Source organism: Erythrolamprus reginae, chromosome 2 (assembly GCF_031021105.1).
Source record: "Erythrolamprus reginae isolate rEryReg1 chromosome 2, rEryReg1.hap1, whole genome shotgun sequence".
Taxonomy (NCBI): domain Eukaryota; kingdom Metazoa; phylum Chordata; class Lepidosauria; order Squamata; family Dipsadidae; genus Erythrolamprus; species Erythrolamprus reginae.
In genome coordinates, this window is record NC_091951.1 from 12,926,081 (window position 1) to 12,948,379 (window position 22,299).

Consider the following 22,299-nt stretch of genomic DNA (forward strand, 5'->3'; position numbering starts at 1 on the left):
TTTTAGAAAAGGGGAGAGGTCAACTGTACACAATATAAGTAGACACAACAGTTTACACTCAATTTACGGGCTACAAATAAAGAACCCTTTTCTAAGAGTGACCATAGCACGATTGCTTAATTGGCCTCCTTACTTCTAGCTCCGGTCTTTCTTTACGAAGCTTCCTCTCCTGTCCTCGGAGGCTTTGGAAAAGTAGTCAACCCCTCCCCCACAAAAGCCCCTCAAGTACTGGAAAACACTTCTCACATTCTCCCCCCCCCCCCAATCCTTCTATGCCAGAGGCTGGAAATACCCCCTCCCTCAGTCTTTTCACCATACATATCTTTTCCCGTCTTTCTTGCTCTTCTCTGCAGACTTTCTAGGGTTTTTCGTATCGTGGTCATCAGTTGCGCCCATCATTCCAACTGCGGCTTCACTAAATGCAACGGAAACCGACATTTGTGACTTCTCTCGCGACCCGGATGTTCTCCCTCGGTTGATGCAGTCCAAGACTGCCTGGGCTTTTTGGGGGGGGGGGCAGGTCCCCCTGTGCGGGGTCTTCCCTCCCCTCAAGGTTCAGATCCTCCTTCCGGTTTTCCCCGGCCCGAAGTTCCGCCCCTCCCCAAGAGGCGGTGTCCCTGGAAGGGGATTTCCTGATGGAATTTCCGTTTCCGTGCCTCTCTCGGCGGTTGAGCCTGCAGGTCTGCCTAGCAACAATGACGAAAGTGGGGTGCCTTTTTTTCTACTGGTTGAGGTCGCCCAATCGCCAGCGGGCTCCGGATTGTTGCGCTGTTGACACGCCCCCGGCCCCAGCCCCTCTTGGGTTCTTGGAGACTTGAGAGAGCGGGGCGCAGATTGAGGATCGAGGCCAGGATGGCTCTGCGCTCTGCGCCCTTGTTGCTCCTGGTGTTGGTAGCGGTTGCCCTCCGAGAGAGCTGCTTCGGTGAGTCCTCTTGGGAGGGGGTCGCCCTTTTTATCTGCCAGGGAATCTCTCTCTACTCCCCCAAAAAAGTATCTTCCCAAAAGGAGAATCCTGATTCGGTCCTCTTTCTAGTCCGCCCCCTCTCTGGCCACTCTAGAATTAGGCCCCAAAGTTCCCTCCCTCCAGGAGAGCCCCTTTGAAAATACGACGTGGGTGGACCCTCCAGATGTCAGTCAAGTCTACCTGGGCGTCACCAAGCGCAGTTCTTTCCCTCCCCCAAAGTGGAGATTGTTGGAAAGCGGCGTTTGCAGGCGATCAGATCAGTTCACAAACTTCCCGGCTGCCTTTGCCCGACCCCTCCGCCTGGATCTGGCTTCCGTGGTGCTGGGTGGACCCGGCTTGTTTCTCGGTTCCCTGCATTGGCAGAGGCGGGGGCTGGTGGAAAGGAGCGGTCGCGATAAAGCTGCTGTGTGAATGCAGGAGGATAAGAGCCTCTCTTCCTTTTCTCTTTCTCCTGCATCCTCACCCTCCCACCACATCCTAAACCCCAAAGTCCCCCCCCTTTTTTTCTGGGACAGGCAGGGATTTGCCTCCTCAGGTATTCCTTCCTCCATTCCAGAAGCCCCCAATGCTTAAAAATATTTAAAATTTAATATTATTACAGGGTGCATTCCAAAAGTAATGCAATTATTTTTTAAAAAGTAATTTATTGAACAGATTTGCACAAACACTTAAAATTCTTCAAAGTATTGTCCTTGGGCCTCTACACATTTTTTCCAGCGACTCTGCCATAACTGGTATGTGCCCTGGAAGGTGTCTTTGGGGACCTCTCAGAAGGTCTTCCTCACGGCTGATTGGATCTCTTCTATGAACAAAAAACGCACCTGGCCACAACGCGCTATGTTCCTGGCCAGGTTCCAATGCTGCCCCCCCCCCCCCATAGTCCTGATGTCACCCCATCAGACTTCTTTTTGTTCCCAGCCCTGAAAGGAACCGGTTTTTCGTCCATAGAAGAGATCCAATCAGCCGTGAGGAAGACCTTCCGAGAGGTCCCCGAAGCCACCTTCCAGGGCGCGCACCGGTCTTGGCGCAGAGCCACTGGAAAAAATGTGTAGAGGCCCTAGGACAGTACTTTGAAGAATTTTAAGTGTTTGTGCAAATCTGTTCAATAAATTACTTTTAAAAAATAATTACTTTTGGAACGCACCCTGTATGTTATCATTCCTTAGGAAGAGGGCTCGGGGTGTTCCTAGTTGATTGCTCAGAGAAATTATCAGTGCAGAATCTTTTCAAAAGACAGAAATAAAAGCTTTGAGAATCTTAAGGATTAAAGAGGCAGAAGAAGAGAAGAAACACTGGATGCTGAGCATGAAATGAAGGGCTTGCTTGGACACAGACAGGCCCAAACTCACCAGCCCTTCCTGACTTGAGGAGGGTTTACGAATGGGATGCCTGACCTGCATTACATCCACATGCTTCTCCTCACAGGCAGACTTCAGACTTGCTCATTGCTCAGCCCCACAAGGGAAAGAAACAAGTTCTGGATCCTGGAGAGTCCAATCTGATCCATTTGGATTCTGAAATCTCCCCAGAGCAGGAAGTGGATCTGGGGATCCCCAAAAGCTCTGAGCAGCCCCTGGGATTGTGGGGAGGAGATGGAAGGAGGAGGCCCAGGCCTTTGCCTTGAACTGGGAAGGACTGGGAGACCATACTGGAGGGAATGGACAGCACCTGAGAATTATGGCTTCAGACCCTAATTGGGTGGCTGAAATTATTTATTTATTCTCTCTCGGGATGGATAATTACAGACATTCTGTGGCATAGCAATAGCATCAATGCTTAGCTATATAAGTTGCTAGTCCTCAACTTGTGACCACAATTGAGCGCAGAATTTATGGGTGAGAAATGCGTGAGTTTTGCCTCAGTTTATGACTTTCCATGCCACATTTGTTAAGCAAATCACTTGCAATTGTTAAACTAGTAACATGGTTTTTAAGTGAATCTGCATCCCCATTGTTTGCTTGTCAGAAGGTTGCAACAGGGGATCACATGACCCAGGACACTACAGTCAACGCAAGGGTTTGAATTTGGATCATGTGAAGAACATGGGGATGCGACAGTGGTCATAAGTGATGATGTAACTTCAAATAGTCATTAAATAAAGTGTTGGAAGTAGAGGACTACCTGTATACCACTTCACAATGCTTTCAAGCCCACCCGAAGCAGTTGGAAATGTCAGCCTAACAATCTGAGTCCTCATTTAACCGACCTCAGAAGGAATTGACCTTGAGCAGGTCAGGATTGAACTCCTGGCTGTGGGCAGAATTAGCCTGCAATGCAGCATTCTAAACACGGGGACTCCATGGCCCAAGATATGGGGTTGAGTCCCACTGAGTCCTGGGTTCAGAGCCAATTCCTGTTCGGATGCCTGAACTCTGGGACGGAAGGGGGAATTTCCTAGTCGGAGGGGGCAAGAGGGAAGATACAGGGGGGCTACATGGCATCATTGCTGCTCCCTTCACTCCCCCCTTTGCCTCCCCGTAATGCCCAGGAAATCAGTTTGTGTTTCCTGTAAGGATCCCACGGCCTTTGGTCTCACCTGAATTCCCCCCTCCCCCTCCCCATTTTATAAAGTCTCCCCCTCAAATCTGCACCTATTCACAATCCTCCTTGTCTTTCGCAAATTACTTAAGACCCACCTGTATCGCCAGGCATGGGGAACTGAGACACCTCCCCCAGGCTTTTTATATTTTATGTTTGGTATGCGGGTGCTGCATGGTTTTAAATGATGGGGTTTTTAATATTAGATTTGTTTCATTGTAATATTGTTTTATTATTGTTGTGAGTTGCCCAGAGTCTTCGGAGAGGGGCGGCATACAAATCTAATAAATGATGATGATGATGATGATGATGTTGTGCCTCAGTGAAGTCAGAATGTTTTTTTCTCTCTCTTGGGGGGACCAGATGGAGTTTCTTGTTGTGTTTTGAGCTTCTGAGGAGGGAGCCCCCTTCTTCCTGTGGGGCTCCTGCAGCCTCCTTGGGGCAGAAACTGAGCAACGCAGAAGGGGGAGGGGGTGGAGGGAGGCATTGCTGGAAGGGGGGGAAATTGGTGGGGAGCACAAAAAGTGTGGGGATCCTACTCTCTCTTTGTCTCTCCTTTCCTTTCCTCTCTCCCCCAACCCTCCAGAAGATGCTCCTTTGCCTCTCGGTCGCTCCCTCTTTCCACCCTGTTTTATTTCTCTCTCCCATCATCTCCCCCTTCATTTTCTCTTCTTCTTCTTCTTCTTCTTCTTCTTCTTCTTCTTCTTCTTCTTCTTCTTCTTCTTCTTCTTCTTCCTTCTTCTTCTTCCTTCTTTCCAGACCTGGGAATGGGGCCTTCTGTGCCCCATAGAGCATCAGGGTCCTTGACTGAAGCCCCCTAACTCTGCCCCTCTGGGTCCCTTCCAGGCGCCTCCTCCCACTCCCTGAAGTATTTCTTCACCTCCATCTCGGAGCCCAGTCAGGGGCTGCTCCACTTTGTCTCTGTGGGTTATGTGGATGATCAACTCTTCAGCTACTATGACAGCAACAGCCGGAAGCTGCAGCCTCGAGTCTCCTGGGTGGAGAAGGTGGAGAAGGAGGATCCCCAATACTGGGACAGAAACACCCAGAGAGCACGTAGCATCCAGGAGACATTCAGAAGAAACCTGGAGACTCTGAGGAGTCGCTACAATCAGAGCGAAGGTGAGTGATGGGTCAGGTGGCTCCTCCGACCCCATATTCCCCTCCCCAGGGACCAGATGGGGGGAGAAAGGGGGGGTCCCTTCAAAGGGAAAGGCTGCTTCCACACCTTTCAAAAACTCTTTATTTTAATATGTTTATTCTTTAAAAAAAATCAATATAAGATTGTCCTTGCCTCCATAGCTGACATTTTCAGCCAATTGCAGTTAATAAAAACATGATATTGATACAAACTGAGGTAAAAAGAGACCAAAATCTCCCCTCCCCCCCATGAAAGTTGGAGGTCCTCATCCTCCTCTCTGTTTCCACCCCAGAGAAATACGGGATCAAGTGCAGATCCACCTGGGATGACCAGATCCCTCTTCCCTTCACCCCCTTTTTGGAGGGATGAGGGCCCCCCAAATGCCAGAAGCTTCTGCTCACCCTCCAGTTGGAAGCAGGGGCCAGGAAGACCCAAATGGGGGGGGGGGCTCTTGGGGGGGGGGGGGCACAGGGCCAGGATCCTCCCAATTTTGAGAGGGAAAGACAGAGAAGAAAGGATCCTCCATTTGGGGCCCTTCCAGAGTCTCTCAGAGCCTTCGTGGCTTCCCATCCTTGGTCCCTCAGGCTGAACTCCTGCCCTGCCCTCTTGGTGGGGCTGCCCTGGAGGGGGGGAGGCCTTCTTCAGCAGCCCCCCCCTTCTGCCACCTTTGGGGGACAAGATTCACCTTCAAGGAACCTTGTTTGGGGGCAGGGGCTGAAAGCTCCTGTGGGTCTAGTGGGAGCCTCCTTTCCAGGCTAAAGAGCCCCAAATGTCCCAACCTTTCCTCAAAGGGAGGCTGCTTCCCCCCTCCCCTCGCCTGAGTCGCCTCCTCTGGACCTTCTCCAGCTCCCTCCTCTCCTTTTGGGGGTCTTTGGGCCACAACTGCTCCCAGTATTCCAGATGTGGTTGCTCTGCCTTGATTCATGTAAAGGCTTTGGGACATCAGCCTCTCTTGGGTTCTCAGTGCAATTTTAATGATACCTTGTTTGCCTCTTAAACCTTTTAAGATAATTTGCATTAAACCTTTTGAACAAAAGATAAAAACTACAAGAAGGTAACATAGTAAAGGACTAAAGGAGCAAAAGGAAACTAATCAAAGAAAAATAAATAAAAGTCAATTTTCCCCATGGGGAGATCAGGGAATCTCCTCTCGAGGGAAGGATCAGGCTGGAGCTCACGAGGATCTTCCTCTTCCTCCAAAGGGAAGATCTCTGGCTGAGCAGAAGATGCAGAGAAAGGATCCCCTCACCCGACATTCCTGGGTGGGGAAAGGGAGGGAAAACACTGGTCAGTTTAGTTCAACTTTACCCCCAGATGGTTTTCTCTTAGATTTAATCATCACTTGAAGTCGAAGTATCTTCTCCAGGGCCTTGCAAAGACTGTGGACTTAAAGCTCATTTCAAAGGCAAATAGCCCTTCAGGTGTCCCGATCAGACTGGGCCACTTGCTGCTGTTGCTGGGGAAAATATTCCTTTCTGGCCATTCAAGGCTTCATTCCCACATTGCACTAAACCATGGTTTGTTTCTGCTTAGCCCAAAGTGGGAACCTGCCCTTGTGATTTGCTGCTATTTGTTAACATAGACCAAAATTTATTGTCACAGGGATCCCTGGAAGATTTTATGTAGATCAACCAGATCCTCTTTGAGACCACCAGATTCTCAGTCCCCCTTTGCATCCGCAGATCCAGGCTCCTGTTCCCTCTCTGGGATCCCTTCCTTTCCCCCCAGAGGAACAGCAGAAAGAAAGATGGAAGGATCTCCGTCCCTCTGTTTCTTTTCCCCCTCCTCCTTCTCTCCGTCTCCCTTGGGATCCTCTGCTGCCTTTTCCAGATTCCCTTTTCCTGGGAAGGTTCAGGGACTCCGTCCTGGGGGGAGGGGAATGCAGGGAGGGAGGGGGGGGGGAGGGGGGAAGGGAGGTTAGTGATGGGGGCTTCCTTTCCCTTGAACTCTGGGGAGGAAATGGGGGTGTCAGTGCCTCTGTCAAAGTCCCTGCAGGAAGAGGGGCAGCTCTGTCTATCTTCAGGACTCCGGAAACCATCCTCCTGTCTGTCTTTTAGGCCTGCACACATTGCAGTGGATGTATGGCTGTGAGCTCCAGAGGGACGGGAGCAAAGGGGGGTTTACCCAGTATGGCTATGATGGGAGGACCTTCATCACCTTTGACACGGAGACCCTCACTTGGGTGGCTCCCGACCCCCAGGCCCAGATCACCCAGAGGAAATGGGACGCTGATCCAGGATGGAATCACAGAAGGAAGGCCTACCTGGAGGAGGAATGCATTGTGTGGCTGGAGATGTTCCTGTCCTATGGGAATGAGACGCTGCTGAGGACAGGTGAGCATCTGAATGGAGACTGGACTTTCCTCCTTTATGGCCGGATCTCTTGGACACATTCAGCCCCTTTGAGTCCCTGGTCTGCAGCCTGTTTTCTCCCTGGTGGGAATCCCCCTCCCCACCTTCCAGCCTCTCTCCAGGACATGGGAAGCTCTGATTGGTTCTCACTACCAGGCTGCCATTCAGTGGACCAGGAAATGCAGCCTCTGCCTGGCAGGTGTCTGGGTGGGTCAGGCAGGAAAAGCCGTTGAGGGTGTCCTCTTCACTGCCCACAAGGAGGGAACCATTTGGGGCCATTCAGCGAAACCCCCATTAGCCAAACTGTAGTGGAGAGTGGTGGGCAGCCTTCATTTCCCCCCATTAACTCTGCTTCTCCCCATCTCCCATAGGGGGCTCCCTTCCTGCCTTCCACCTGATGGTCCACCTCCCATCGCCACCACTAGGGGGCTCCACTTCTACCATTAAGAAGGCATTATCCGTGTCCCAACTGGGGTAAACGGGCCAGGGATGGGGGGGTTCTTTTGTTTCCAGAGGGTTCAGTGGGGAAGAAAGTTTCTGTTTTTCTTTTAAGCCTCAAACAGGTTCCCACAATTCTCAGTCAGCCTTTCTCAAAACAACCCTCTCCCCACTTTAGGAAGCACCCCTCCCCCCACAGGGGAGGTCACATTACATTTTCTTCTTAAAATTTTAAAATTAATTTAATATCTAGAACACCCCTCCCCCCTCGGTCTCTCCCTTCCCTGCTGGGGTCCTTGATCCCTTCAGGATCAGCTGCATGAGATTAGGATCAATGGGGGAATCCCCTCTGATTATCGCCAACATTATCTCTCCCCATTGACATCATTCCCTCTCTGCCCCCCCCCTTTTCAGAGATAAAATCTCTTTTCCAAATTGATCAGTGTGAGATTCCCATTGATCTCTCTCCCCCTTAAAATTGGGGTTGTGTCCAGTGTTCCCTCTAATTTTTTTTCGGTGTGGGTGGAAAAGTATAGTGTCTGAGCGGCAGTCCCTTTGGGACTGGGCGGCATAAAAGCATAAATAAATAAATAAATAAATAAATAAATAAATAAATAAATAAATAAATAAATAAATAAATAAATAAATAAATAAATAAATAAATAAATAAATAAATAAATAAATAAATAAATAAATAAATAAATAAATAAATAAATAAATTAATTAATTAAAAATAAGTAAGTAAGTAAGTAAGTAAGTAAGTAAGTAAGTGTGGGCGTGCGCTATCACACATGAGCAAGTTCTTGCCACCATAATTCTATATTTTCAATAGTTTATTTTCAAATACACAGTAATCATTCAACACTCCAAACTAACTAAGATTAGCCTCTCACAACAGCCATTGCAAATTATAAATCTTTCCTTCTAGAAATACCAAGATGTATTTGAGAACTTTAGGTTTAGTCTGTCAGTCTCAGATTAAAAACATTATCAATATCCAATATATTCATAAATGTATTTAATAAGTCAAAAAAGTCTGGCTCGCCTTACAGTTTCTCACATCTGTCTCTCACATTGATGATGACCATTCCATCTTTGTCTTTGTCCATTCTCAAATACATCTTGTATTTCTAGAGGGAAAGATTTATAATTTGCAATAGCTGTTGTAAGAGGCTAATCTTAGGTAGTTTGCAGTGCTTAAGTGGGTGCTAGAACAAATCAAATATAATAAATTAACCATACCTATTGGTACATCCAGACTTTCTATCTTTCTCTCCCTGCCTTTCTCCCTCTTTCTCTCCCTTCCTTTTCCCTCTCTCTATCCTATTTTCCCCCTCTCCCTCCTTTCTATCTCTCCCTCCCTCTTCCCTTCCTATCTTTCTCTCCCTCTTTCCTTTCTCCCTCTTTCCTTTCTATCTTTCTCTCCCTGCCTTTCTCCCTCTTTCTCTCCCTTTTCCCTCTCTCTATCCTACTCCCCCCTCTCTCTCCTTTCTATCTCATCCTCCCTCTTTCCTTTCTCCCTCTTTCATTTCTATCTTTCTATCCCTGCCTTTCTCCCTTTCTCTCCCTTCTTTTTCCCTCTCTCTGTCCTACTTCCCCCTCTCTCTCGTTTCTATCTCATCCTCCCTCTTTCCTTTCTCCCCCTTTCCTTTCTATCTCTCCCTCCCTTTTCCCTTTCTATCTTTCTATCCCTGCCTTTCTCCCTCCTTCTCTCCCTTCCTTTTCCCTCTCTCTATCCTACTCATCCTCCCTCTTTCCTTTCTCCCTTTCTCTCCCTCTTTCTTTTCTATCTTTCTCTTCCTCTTTCCTTTCTCCCTCTTTCCTTTCTATCTTTCTCTTCTTCTTTCCTTTCTATCTTTCTGTCCCTGCCTTTCTCCCTCTTTCCCTTCATCTCTCCCTCTCTCTTTATCTCAATTCCCTCTTTCTCCATGGGCTGCTGTGCCTGCCCTGCATCCCCACCACGGACGGACTGCCTTAGCATCAGCGCCCCCCCCCCACACACGCTGCAGCTCCCGGACCATCGGCGGCACACACACACCCCACACATGCTGCGTTTCTCCCTGCCTTTCTCCCTCTTTCCCTTCATCTCTCCACGCACACGCTGCAGCTCCTGGACCATCGGCAGCACACACACACGCGCACACACCCCACACACGCTGCGTTTCTCCCTGCCTTTCTCCCTCTTTCCCCCTTCCTATCTTCTCTCTCTCTCTCTTTCTCTCTCTCTCTCCCTTTCTTTCCTTCTCTTTTCCTTCCACTTTTTTCTCTTTGTCTCTCTCTTTTCCTTCCTTCCCCCTCTTCCCCTCCCTCTCCCTCTCTTTCTCCCTCTCTCCCTTTATTTATCTCTACCTTCCTTCCTCTCTTCGTCCCTTTCTCTCTCCCTCTCGTTCACTTTTCCCTCCCTTCCCTCCCTTCTTCTTTCCGCTTTCCCTCCCTCTCTTTCCCTTCTTTCTCTCCATGTCTCCGGCGGGCAGCTGGCTTTGTTGACCGGCACAAGGCTCAAGCCAGCTGCCCGGGAAAGCCAGGAAGGTCCTCCTGCCCCCCCCCAGCCAAAAGCACAACAGAGGTCTGCTGCCACCAGCTTGAGCCACCCGTTGCTCCACCCCGCTTCGCCTGTCATCCTGGACCTCCGTTGTGTTTTCGGGGGGGGGGGGGAGCAGGAGCGGCAGGAAAGTCCTGTGCCGGGGGGCTTCCGGTCTGGCTTGAGACCGCAGCGGAGTCTCCTGGGCAGGGCTCTGCCCCGAGACTCCTTTCACCCCTCCGAAGGTCGCAAATTGCGATCGGATCGGGTCCGGATGGCCCGATCCTAGAACAGGGGGCTCCCCTCTGTCCGAGGAGCCGCCGCCAAAGCTCCAGAGACAGCGGTCTGCCCTGCAGCTTCGGAGAAGGGAGAACCGATCCTCTTCCATAAGAGGATACGGCCAGTGCGATCTCTCCAAACCCAGCGGGAAGCAAGGAAAAAGTTAAAAGAAAGTAAGGATTTCTGCAGCCTCTCAGACCGAAAAAGAATACAAAAGACAAGAAAAATTCAAGGTAAAATTTTATTGTTTCATGTTTTCAAACAGAAGATTGGAATACAGAGAAAGTTACAAGTGAAAGTTTCTTAACAAGGCGAAGGGGAAAGTTATTAGAATACTCATATCCAACCGCAAAATAACAGCCGGATCTAGTTTTCTTCACTTTCGTTTTTCTTGCCTTGAACTTGAACTTTCGAACATCTAAAAATTCTGGAAAATTAACCATATAATGTAAATTTGATATGATACTATGAAAGGCTTAATCTGCAAAGTTGAATAAAATTGAATAAAATTTGGAATCTTCAAATCTTTTCTGAAACTGCATTCCGGGTTCTAATTTTTGACAGCGGAGGGATTAAGAACGTCTTTGCTTTACTTTCTTCTTTTTTCAAATGACAAAATGAAATAAATTAACCATTTGAACATAAATGAAAAGGAAAATGAACTGATATATTAAAGCTAAGAAGACTTATTTCTTGGACTGTTTGTTCTTGGATTACTCTCTTTGGATTACTTCCTTTGGATCACTTGCTGTACTTTTGGATTTGTCGCAGAGAGACTGCCTGCTTTGTCTTGGACTGCGAAATAAAAACTGACTCCATTTTAATAATTTCAAATTTGATCTGACTCTAATTGGAAAACCGTGACTGTATAAAATATAATAACATCGAAATCTCATTTTTCTTCTCGACATTGTTGGACTAACGTGACTTTCCATCTACAAGGATTACTGGTTATATAAGAAGAATATAAGTATATAATATTGGTATATAACACTGACATTTTGCTCTTTAAATTTTACAGCGTTAATTTCTAACCTTTCTTTTCCTTTTTCCCTTTGTTCTTTTAAAATAAAATTAACTTAGAGTATATGCATTGCTAACTATCCTTGGTTTCCTGCTCTACTTTACTGAAATTAAAACCTCCTTTTCACAAAGGCTGCTTCTTCTCTGCTTTCCTTTTTCTTTCTTCTTTCCTTCTTTTTAGTTATACAATTAATTTTCCACTTCTCCTCTTTTTTTATTATTACTATCTTTCCTCTCTGTATTGAATCTCAGCTTCTTTTTCTTTTGTTAAATTGTTTTTAAATTGCTTTATTTGTTTGCTCTTTCTTTGGTTTAGTTAAATTAAGAAAACAAGATAACCTATTGTGAAATTTGCTAACAATTTTATTGATATCTTTGCTACATTATTAGTTTAATATTTTATTGTGATATTTTAAAGAAAATTTGTTGAAAAATCAATTGAACAGGTTTGGAATTTATAGTGATTCTTTTCTATTCACTAAATATAAAATAATAAGAATAGTAAATTGGAAAATGTTGAGTACTTCAACCTATACTAAAACAGTTAAAAAGCAAACAGCAGCTGCAGCTTCATCACCTCAAAGCTCACCCAATCCTTCTCCGGCACACCAGACTGTATCTGTAACCATGCTTACTAAAGAGAAGGAGAAAGAGAAACCACAGCAGCCTACACTAACAACAATACAAGAGACTTTGAATGCAATGAAAGACTTTATGCTTAAATCACAAGACGATGCAACACAACAAAGAGAAGCCATCAAAGAGGATGCAACTCAGCAAAAAGAAGCCATAAAAACAGAGATGGCCAAATTTAAAACAGAGATGGCTGAACTCAAAGCAGACACGGGAGAAATGAAGGCACAGATTAAGGAGATCCAACAAACTATGAAAGAGAGCGAAGATCGAGTTAAAACAGTTGAAGACAAGACTGACAAAATGGAAAAAAGAATGGACTATCTTGAGGACAGAGCTGACTCGAGATATAGAAGACATGATGAATCAATCACTCAGCTGGAAATGCAACGTGCTTCGTATGGGCTACGATTTCAAAATATAATAGAAGAAAAAGATGAAGATTTAAAGATGACTATGGCTGAAACCATTGGAGGAATCCTCCAGGCAGACCCCATGGAAATAATAAAAGAAATCGATGAAATTTTCAGAATTTCAAATAGCTACATACGTCGTCACAATCTTCCGAGAGAGATTCACATCAAGTTTACAAGAAGAACTTTAAGAGATGATTTACAGTAATACCTCATGATACGAACTTAATTGGTGCAAGGAGGAGGTTCGTAAGACGAAAGGTTCGTAAGACGAAACATTGTTTCCCATAGGAAACAATGTAAAGTCAATTAATCCGTGCAACCAAAAAAAACCCCGCAAAAAAAACGGCTTTCAGCAAGCCGCGCGGCTGTTTTAAAAGGTGACAGCCGGCCTGGGGGGCTTCCCAGCACCCCCCGAACCCAACCCGGGTTCGGGGGGGTGCTGGCAAGCCCCCCAGGCCAGCTGCGACCTTTTAAAACACCCGCGCCGCTTCGCAGCTGTCTCCCGAAGCCGAACGCGGAAGTTTGGCTTTAGCGTTCGGCTTCAGGAAACAGCTGCGAAGCGGCGCGGGTGTTTTAAAAGGTCGCAGCCGGCCTGGGGGGCTTTCCAGCACCCCCCGAACCCCGAACCCGGGTTTGGGGGTGCTGGCAAGCCCCCCAGGCCAGCTGCGACCTTTTAAAACATCCGCGCCGCTTCGCAGCTGTCTCCCGAAGCCGAACGCGGAAGTTCGGCTTTAGCGTTCGGCTTCATGAGACAGCTGCGAAGCGGCATGGCTGTTTTAAAAGGTCGCAGCCGGCCTGGGGGGCTTCCCAGCAACCTCCCGAACCGAACGCGGGGTTCAGCAAAATTTTGCCTCTTCTTACGAACTTTGTTCGAGTTACAAACCGGCGTTCGGGAGGCTTCTGGGAAGCCCCGCTGCCCGGCTGTTACCTTTTAAAACAGCCGCGCGTCTTCCCAGCAGTCTCCGAACGCCGGTTCATAACTCGAAAAAAGTTCGTAAGAAGAGGCAAAATTTTTCTGAACCCCGGGTTCGTATCACGAGTTGTTCGTAAGACGAGGGGTTCGTATCTTGAGGTACCACTGTACTTCACTGAGCAAGAACTGGAAAACTGCAACACAGAGGAACAGAAATAAAAATATTAAAACAAGTCCCAAGAAGTGTCAGAGAAAGCAGAAGAGACTACCATTTCCTAACCAGAATTTTGATAAAAGAAAACATAACTTTTCGTTGGCTTATTCCACAAGGACTATCATTCACTTGGCATTCCAAAAGATACAAATTGGAAAATTGGGATCATGCAAAAGATTTTTTTTGAAAATAGTGGAATAGCCCAACTGGACCAACCAGTAAAGGAACAGACAGTACAACAGCAACCAGTAAAGGAACTGACAGTACAACAGGAGGAAGTCATGGGGGCAGCCACCCAAGAAGAAGAGCAGGACCAAGGAGCTAGAAGAAAACAGCCACAGCACGAAACCAAAAAGCAAAACATATGACAACATTGAAAGACTTAAAAATTTTCTCAGTAAATGTAAATGGACTGGATGAACCAAAGAAAAGAAAAAAATGTTCTCCAAAATTAAAAATCAAAAAGCTCAAATTGTAATATTACAAGAAGTACACATAAAAAAAAGTAATCGGAAATTATTATCAAATCCTAAAATTGGAAATATGTATGCTGCATTAGCAGATTAAAAAAAAAGAGGAGTAGTGATGTATGTTGAGAATTCTATAAATTCCAAACAATTATTTATAGACGATGAAGGTAGAATTTTGATTGTTCAAGTTGATATTGAATCTAGACCCCTTGCTATTGTGTCTATATATGCTCCAAATGTAGATCAGATGACTTTTTACAAAAAATTACATCAAAAAATAACAGAGTTAAATATTGAAAATATGCTAATAATTGGAGATTTTAATGCTATTACAAATAGACAGCTAGATCACTCGGGGGGGGGGGGGGAAATAGTAAAAAGGAAAAAAAGAATTTACTGCCTACCACCTTTCAAAAAATGAAAGCAGAATTATTATTAAATGATATTTGGAGGGAAAGACACCCTCAAAAAAGACAATACACTTTCTATTCTAACCCCCACAAAATTTGGACAAGAATAGACATGGTATGGGCCCCAAAAACAACTGCAGAACAAATAAAAGAGGTAGAAATAGATGTAAATACATGGGCGGATCACAATCCTGTAGTAGTTTATATGAGAGTTAATAAAAAACATTTCAACTGGCAGATGAATAGGAATATATTGAAAGAAAAAAAATATAAGTGTTGGATCGAGAAAGAACTAAAAATATTTTTTGAAATTAATAAAAATTCAAGCACTACTCCACAAAATTTATGGGATACAACTAAAGCATACATAAGAGGACTAACGATATCTTATACAGCAAAACATAATAAGGAAAATAGAATAAAATACGAACAACTAATAAATGAATTAAAACAATTAGAATCTTTATCACAACAAAATGTAAAAAACAAAGAATTAAAAGGAAAAATAGAGGTAGCTAAACATAAAATTAGATTGATAGAACAGAATCAAACAGCGGGAAAAATAAAAATCTAAACAATATTATTTTGAACATGCTAATAAACCAGGTAGATGGCTCGCATATAAACTTAGGAAACAGAGGCAGTCAAAAATAATTAAAAAACTAGAAGATAAAGGTGGAAAAATAAGATACGACACAGAAGGGAAAGCAGATATTGTACAAAAAATTTTCAAAGAAAGAATTATATAAAAAAGAAAATATTAGTGAAGATGATGTTTTTAAATATTTAGAACATGCTGCGTTACCACAATTAACAGAAGAGCAACAGGCAAACATGGAAGAACCAATAACAATGGAACAACTCCTCACAATAATTAACAAACAGAAAAATAACAAAGCCACTGGACCAGATGCCGTACCAGCAGAATGGTATAAAATAGAAAATGAGATAATAAGAAATAATATGTTAGAAATTTTTAATGAATGTAGACTTGATGGTAAAATCCCTAAATCTTGGTCTGAATCTTTAATAACCTTAATTCATAAACCGGGTACAGCAATTGAAAAAATTAAAAATTATAGAGCCATATCATTACTAAATGTAGATTATAAGATATTTACAGCAATATATGCAAACAGACTAAAAAGGGTTATAAATGGCATAATCCATCAAGACCAGAATGGTTTTTTACCAGGTAGACAAATTAAAAATAATCTTAGAATGATTATCAATACATTAGAATATTATGAGCAACATCCTGGGAAAACATTATCATTAATGTTTCTAGATGCTCAAAAAGCCTTTGATAACGTCAATTGGCTATTTATAAAAATGCAATTGAATAAAATGAGATTTGGTCCTAAATTTTCAAATTTAATAGATGCCATTTATTCAAAACAAACTACAAAAATTCTATTAAATAACGAACAATTGGACACATTTGAAATAAACAAAGGAGTTCGCCAAGGATGTCCAATATCACCTTTATTATTTATTATGTCTCTAGAAACCCTATTAATCAAAATAAGAGCAGATCCAAATATAAAAGGCTTGACCGTTGGAAAAGAGACATACAAAGTCCAAGCCTTTGCAGACGATCTGACTTTCATAATTGAAGATCCGATAACGACAGTCCCAATATTAATTCAGACAATAGAACAATTTGGAAAGGTAGCAGGTTTAAAAATAAATAAAAGTGAAACACAATTTATAACAAAAAATATGAGTAAAATACAGTGGTACCTCAAGATACGAACCCCTCATCTTACGAACAACTCGTGATACGAACCCGGGGTTCAGCAAAATTTTGCCTCTTCTTACGAACTTTTTTCGAGTTACGAACCGGCGTTCGGAGACTGCTGGGAAGCCGCGCGGCGGTTTTAAAAGGTAACAGCCAGGCGGCGGGGCTTCCCAGAAGCCTCCCGAACGCCGGTTCGTAACTCAAACAAAGTTCGTAAGAAGAGGCAAAATTTTGCTGAACCCCGCGTTCGGTTCGGGAGGTTGCTGGGAAGCCCCCCAGGCCGGCTGCGACCTTTTAAAACACCCGCGCCGCTTCGCAGCTGTCTCCCGAAGCCGAACGCTAAAGCCGAACTTCCGCGGATGCAGTAGAGAGAATCTTCTGTGTTGTGGTTGTTTTGAGAGGGAACCTAAGAGACCATCTCCATTCTCCCTCCCCTGAAGGGAGCAGCCCAAGATCAGCCAGAGTTCAAAGCAGACAGAGAGGAATTTCCTTGGACCCTCAATTTGGTGCCGGAGGTTTTTCAGGCTGAGTCCCTGGGAAGGACTCAAAATCAGGAGTTCTTGTGGTTGAGCGTTTTCCAGATTCAGAGCATTTCCCAAAACCCCTTGAGATGTTTCAGGTGTGGAGGGGGAAATAGGGGGAGAGTTTCCTGCCCCTGATTTTCTCACCCACCTTTCAGTCTCTGGAGGGGCTGAGAGTCAATTCCGGTGTTTCCGCAGAGCCTCCAGTGGTGACGATGAGCAGCAGGACGGAGGTGGAGGATGGGATGGAGACGCACGTCTGCCGGGTCCACGGCTTCTACCCCAGGGAGATCGATGCCTCCTGGACGAGGGACGGGGAGATCTGGCTGCAGGACACTTTCCATGGGTTTCTGACCCCCAATGCAGATAGGACCTTCCACTACTGGATCAGCCTCCAGATTGACCGCAAAGAGAGGGGCCGCTATCGGTGCCACGTGGAGCACGACGGCCTGCAGGATCCTCTGGACTTGGAGCTGAAGGGTGAGAGGCTGCAGGGAGGGAAAGGCTGGGCTCTTTGGCAGCCTGGAGGGGGGGGGGAGAAATCTGACCCCAGATGTGTCCAGATGTGAACATACCTGAGCTTTTATCCATTGGTTTTTCCGTTGTTTGAGGTTGGTGAAGCTGCAGGGACCAGACCCTAGAACTGACTTCAGGGGATAGAAAGGAAACTACAGAATCCCATCACAATATTTGGCCGATCCTGATGAAATGTCCTTAGATCCTCTCTTAGGCCTCCCCTGGTTCTTCCTCCCAGCAGAAAAGCAGCAGTGACGTTGAGCACCAGAAATAGATTTGCTTTTGTTTACAATTCCTAAAGTGGAAGAATCAGGAGGAGTCTGGTAGCCCCTTTTCTGAAGGCAGATTTTGGCTGGACTGATGGACATCAGGAGTCAGAAAAGAGGCTCCCAAGTCTGAGCTTTTTCCCATTAGAGACTGACAGGGTTTCCTGCTTTAAAGGTTGTTTTGCTTCTCTTACAAAGAGGTTGCACATTATTTTATAATACGATATGTGAATTCCTCAGGCTCAACATAAAACATCTCCCCAGGCCTATATAGTTTTATGTATGGTATGCTTGTGTGTACGTTTTTTAAATAATGGGTTTTTAGATATTTTTAAATATTAGATTTGTTATTGTACACTGTTTTTATTATTGTTGTGAGCTGCCCTGAGTTTACAGAGAGGGGCAGCATACAAATCTAATTAATAACAACAACAACAACAATAATATCAACAACAACAACAACAACAACAATAATAATAATAATAAAACCCTGTGTTGCTTCTCTAAGAAAGAACTTGCACATTATTTTATGATATGTGAATTTCTGAGGCTCAGCATAAAACCCAAGGAAAAATGTGCTCTCTCAAAGAACTCTGCATATGTTCAGAGGTTTCCCTATCATACACTGGATTTCCAAAGTTTCAAAATTCAAATCAAAATTCAGTTTTTATTGATGATTGTCACCATGATACAGGAAATAATCAAATTTTATTGCTCTTTCTCTCAATTCAGAACCCACCGATTCAAAATCCAATCTTGGGCTCATCATTGGCTGCATTGCTGTTCTGGTCCTGGTGTGTGTGATTGCTGGGATTGCAGTGCTCTTCAGTGAGTATTTTTGTGGTGTGTGTGTAGTGAGGGGTGTGTGTGATGGAAGGAAGATGGGGAGATTCCCCCCAAGTCTTTGGGGAGCTCCTTCTGGGCTCCCTTCTGTCCCGTTGTCCCAGCCCTCTTGGGGAGCATCTGAGATCTCAGCCTCTTGCTGGGACTCCAGTCTCGGTTCAGCTGAGTCTGAGATTCAGGCAGTCTGAGGTTCTTCTGAGTTGGGAAGAGGCCTCCCAGTTCCTCTGTCCCTCTCAAAGGCTTTGATCAAAGAGCAGCAGAGAAGGATTTCCATGGGAACCTCTCTCCCCTCCCAGCTGCTCCGGCTGCTTCCCCCAATTCCCCTCCACCCATCTCGGAGGCAGCAGGTCTCTCTTGGGGCAAATCAGGAGATACATCTGTATTTTGAAGATCTTTCTGTCTTTATAGATGGAACAAAGCAACTGTGAAATATCTCCTATGGAGGGAGAGTTTGGATGATCTCTGGTGGATTCTTTTGAGCTTTCACTGATTTTTGTTGTTGCAGAGAGACGTCAGAATGGCTACAGAGCAGCATCAAGTGAGTGATTTGTCCTCTTTCCATGTAGTCTCCAATTTAGAGCAGTGGCCAAAGGCTCCTTCACTTGTGAGATGTATGTGTGTGTGTGCCTGCTATCTTCCTCTTCCTCCTAACAACTAGGCTGGGGAAGATGGGCCTCCTTTTCATTATAGCCAGGACTCTCAAGGAGTCCTCAAAGAGAAACATCTGGGAGGAGGAACGTTCCAGAATGTGAGAATATCCAGCTGGTGGAAGGTCCCTCTGACTGAGAACATGCTCTGTTTCACAAGTAGGCAGAAGGGAAAGGCTTGGCCAAAAGAGAGTCTGAAGCTCCTTAAACCTAGGGGTCCAAGGGGGGCATTTTGAGGGAAAAGGAGCTTTGGGAGATGCCAGCTGGATCTCCTCTTGGTCTCCCATCACAAAAGCTCTCTATGAACTGGACTCTCTTTGGATGAAAGACCCCCATTTCTTTGAGGAGAATCAGAGGATCAGTTGGGATTGTTGCTACTGTATCAGCCTCCCTGCTGAATGGTCATTTCTTTGCCTCAGCTGCTGGGGGCCATCTCAGGGTTGGCATAGAGTTGCCCAGGATTATGGTCCTGGAAGACTTCAACCTGCCATCCCTGGGTTTGGCCTTGGAAGCAGCCCAGGAGTTCATGGCCTCCATGGTGGACATCAGCCTCTCCCAGACCATCTTGTGGTCAGTGAACACTGGATGTGATCTTCTTGTCAGACCAAAGTCAACCTGATCTGATGCGGGAATCTGGTTTTTATTTATTGGTTTATATGTTCTACATGGCATTTTATTTGATCTCACTGTGAGCTGCCTAGAGAGTCCCCTGGGGGAGATGGATGGCACAGGAGTTGAATAATGAATGAATAAAAAGTCTGTGAGAAGTTTGTGAAGCTGCAGAGGTCGAAAGGCGAAGGGGGAGATTTCTTCTCCTCGGAGGATCCAGACAAGGCAGAGACTCACTCTGTGTCTTTCTCTCCAATGCAGGAAGCAACCAGGCCATTGAGCAGCCCCCTCCCAGGTGAGTTTCCCCCTGTGGGGGCTGCATGGGGGGAGAGGGAGGGAGGGGAGGGCTTTGGAGGTCACATGACCAGTGGATGGGAGACATAGTTTGGGAAATCCCCCTCCTCTCTCCTGTCCATCTCAAACTCTGCAAGGGAAGGGATTTGGGGGAGAGGCAGTGGGGCTCTGGAGGGGGAGAGGGTGTGTCTGCCCCCAAACTCTTCTCCTGCATGGCCAGACTGGGGCCAGGCTCTTCTCAGGATCCGACTTTTCTCGGGTCAGGAGGCTCAGAGACCTGCAAAGAGGAGATCGAAGGGTCCCCACTGCAAGGGGAGGGTCTTCCTGAGGGCCCTGCAGTCATGGGTGGAGAGGGGGCTTCTCTCCCCTCCTTGATCCCATCTGGGAATCCCTCACCCACCCCAGGAGCCAGTCCCAGCCCCTCCCCCCTCTTGTCACTCTGGAGATCCCACCCGGCTGATCCCTCTCTTGAGACTGCTCCCTCTGCTCCTTCACAGGGCTGATCTTTGTGGATCCCTTGTGATCCTTCCTCTTGGATCCCTCTCAGACTGACCCTTTTACCTTCTCTTGGCAGCCCGAGTGGAGAGTCCCAGCATGAGGAGAGAGGAGAGGAGAGGGGATCGACCTTCTTCTGAGTTAGGCCGGACTCTCAGGAGGACCTTTTCAGGGCCTTCCAGCGTGCAGGAACCAGGGTGGATTCTGAGTCTTTCTTCATTGCTTTTATCATTGAATCAGTAACCGTTTTTATTTTAAGTTAGGAACGGAGGAGGAAAGAAAATCTTATGTGTTTATAATCGTGGGGTCGAAAGGATTCAAACATGGATGTAGTAGATATTTCTTATTTATTTGCATCCTCCTGAATGTATTGAACATGTCCAACACATCTTCCTCCTCTTATTTTCCCCACAACAACAACCCTGTGAGGTGAGCTCGGCTGAGAGGGAGTGACTGGCCCAAGGCCACCCAGCTGGGTTTAATGGCTGACGCAGGACTTGAACTCACAGTGTAGCACCAGCAGCAAAACCTCTTTTTCCAGGCGGCTGCCTGGGCCTCCAGCAGGCAGGGACAAGGCGGGCGGGCCGCCAGAGTTAGCCAGTCCCAGCCCCTGCCACAGCCGCTTCCCCAGTGGAGGAATTCTGGGAGTTGAAGTCCAGTGGTCTTAAAACTGTCAAGTTTGAAGATCCCCGAGTTAGGGGTTAGAAGTGCAAGGGTCTTCAAACCTGGCAAGATTAAGGCTTGTGGACTTCAACTCCCATTCCTAAAGTAGCATGACTGGTGGAGGAATTCTGGGAGTTGAAGTCCACAAACTTGTAAAAAGTATTCTGCTACACTGGTATTTTATTAAACAATATAATACTACACCATTTGGTTCACAATACTTTTTCCCTTGTTTTCCTCCTCTAAACTATAGGTGCGTCTTATACATCGGTGCGTCTTATACACCAAAATATGGTAGTTTGTAGCAACTATGTTGTTATTTCTTGTGAAGTTTAATAAGCTCCTGCTGATTAACAGATTTTAGAGAAATGTTTGTAGCTAAATGAGACGAGGAATAGGATGAAGAGTTGCTGCTTTTACTTTAAGAGAGATCGAGAAGTTATTAATCTTCATTATATTTGCTCAGATTGAAAGGAGAATTTCCCCATCTCCCAATATATTATATAGAAGAGCCTTCTCTGTGGCGGCCCCAACTCACTGGAACCAGCTCCCCCCTGAGATTAGAACTGCCCCCACCCTCCTTGCCTTTCGTAAACTCCTTAAAACCCACCTCTGTTGTCAGGCATGGGGGAACTGAGATAACTTCCCCAGGCCTATATTGTTTATGTATGGTATGTTGTGTGCATGTTTTTTAAATTATGGGGTTTTAGTTTTAATTACAGTATTAGATTGTTTTTTCTATTACTGTTGTGAGCCACCCCGAGTCTACGGAGAGGGGCGGCATACAAATTTAATAAATAAATAAAATAAATAAATAAATATAACTATATAGTTGTATAATAGGTGGCATGTATAAAGCAGGCATATCAAACTGGCCCAATACGTAACATGCAGGCCACGCCCACCCTAACTCCGCAAATGCAAAAAATGTCACAATAGATCATGATCTGGCCTGTGACACAATTGAGTTTGAAACCCCTTATATAATGTGCAATAGAATCTTCAAAAAAATTGTTTCTTTTTAAAAAGAAGGGTGTGTTTTTGAGACTTATGCCATTAAAGTACTTAATGTATTAAACTTGACCATATATTTGATCCTCCAAAGTTTGATAAATAATCAATATACTGTACCATAACTTTCAAACACTAAAATTTTCTGGAAAATCACTTATGGATTTTCATGCTATAGAGAAATGGAACATGAGATGGATTGCACAACCAAGCTGCTACCTCCTTAACTATTGTACATATATTGTAGTTTGCCAAAATTGTTTGCTGAAAATAAATATTTTTGTTTGCCTCCTGCTTGAGTTGCTGCCTGTTTTGAAGATAGGAGGGATTTTACCCCCCCTTGTTGATCATAGACCCCAATTTCCCTTTGAGTGGTAAGAAG

The 22,299-nt window shown here is 45.3% G+C and overlaps 1 protein-coding gene across 2 annotated transcripts; it reads left to right on the forward strand.

The window, feature by feature from the left end:
* The first annotated feature begins 814 nt into the window (after positions 1 to 814).
* On the forward strand, positions 815 to 22,034 carry LOC139159723 (major histocompatibility complex class I-related gene protein-like). Of its 2 annotated transcripts, XM_070737076.1 has the most exons (8): positions 815 to 922; positions 4,349 to 4,624; positions 6,701 to 6,976; positions 16,772 to 17,053; positions 18,088 to 18,183; positions 18,704 to 18,736; positions 19,716 to 19,749; positions 20,323 to 22,034. In XM_070737076.1, the coding sequence occupies exons 1-8, from the start codon at positions 853 to 855 to the stop codon at positions 20,381 to 20,383; spliced, it is 1,128 nt and encodes a 375-aa protein (XP_070593177.1). In that variant the 5' UTR covers positions 815 to 852; the 3' UTR covers positions 20,384 to 22,034. The 2 variants fall into 2 exon arrangements, with proteins under 2 accessions (XP_070593177.1, XP_070593178.1); XM_070737077.1 differs by lacking the exon at positions 6,701 to 6,976.
* Positions 22,035 to 22,299: the final 265 nt, after the last annotated feature.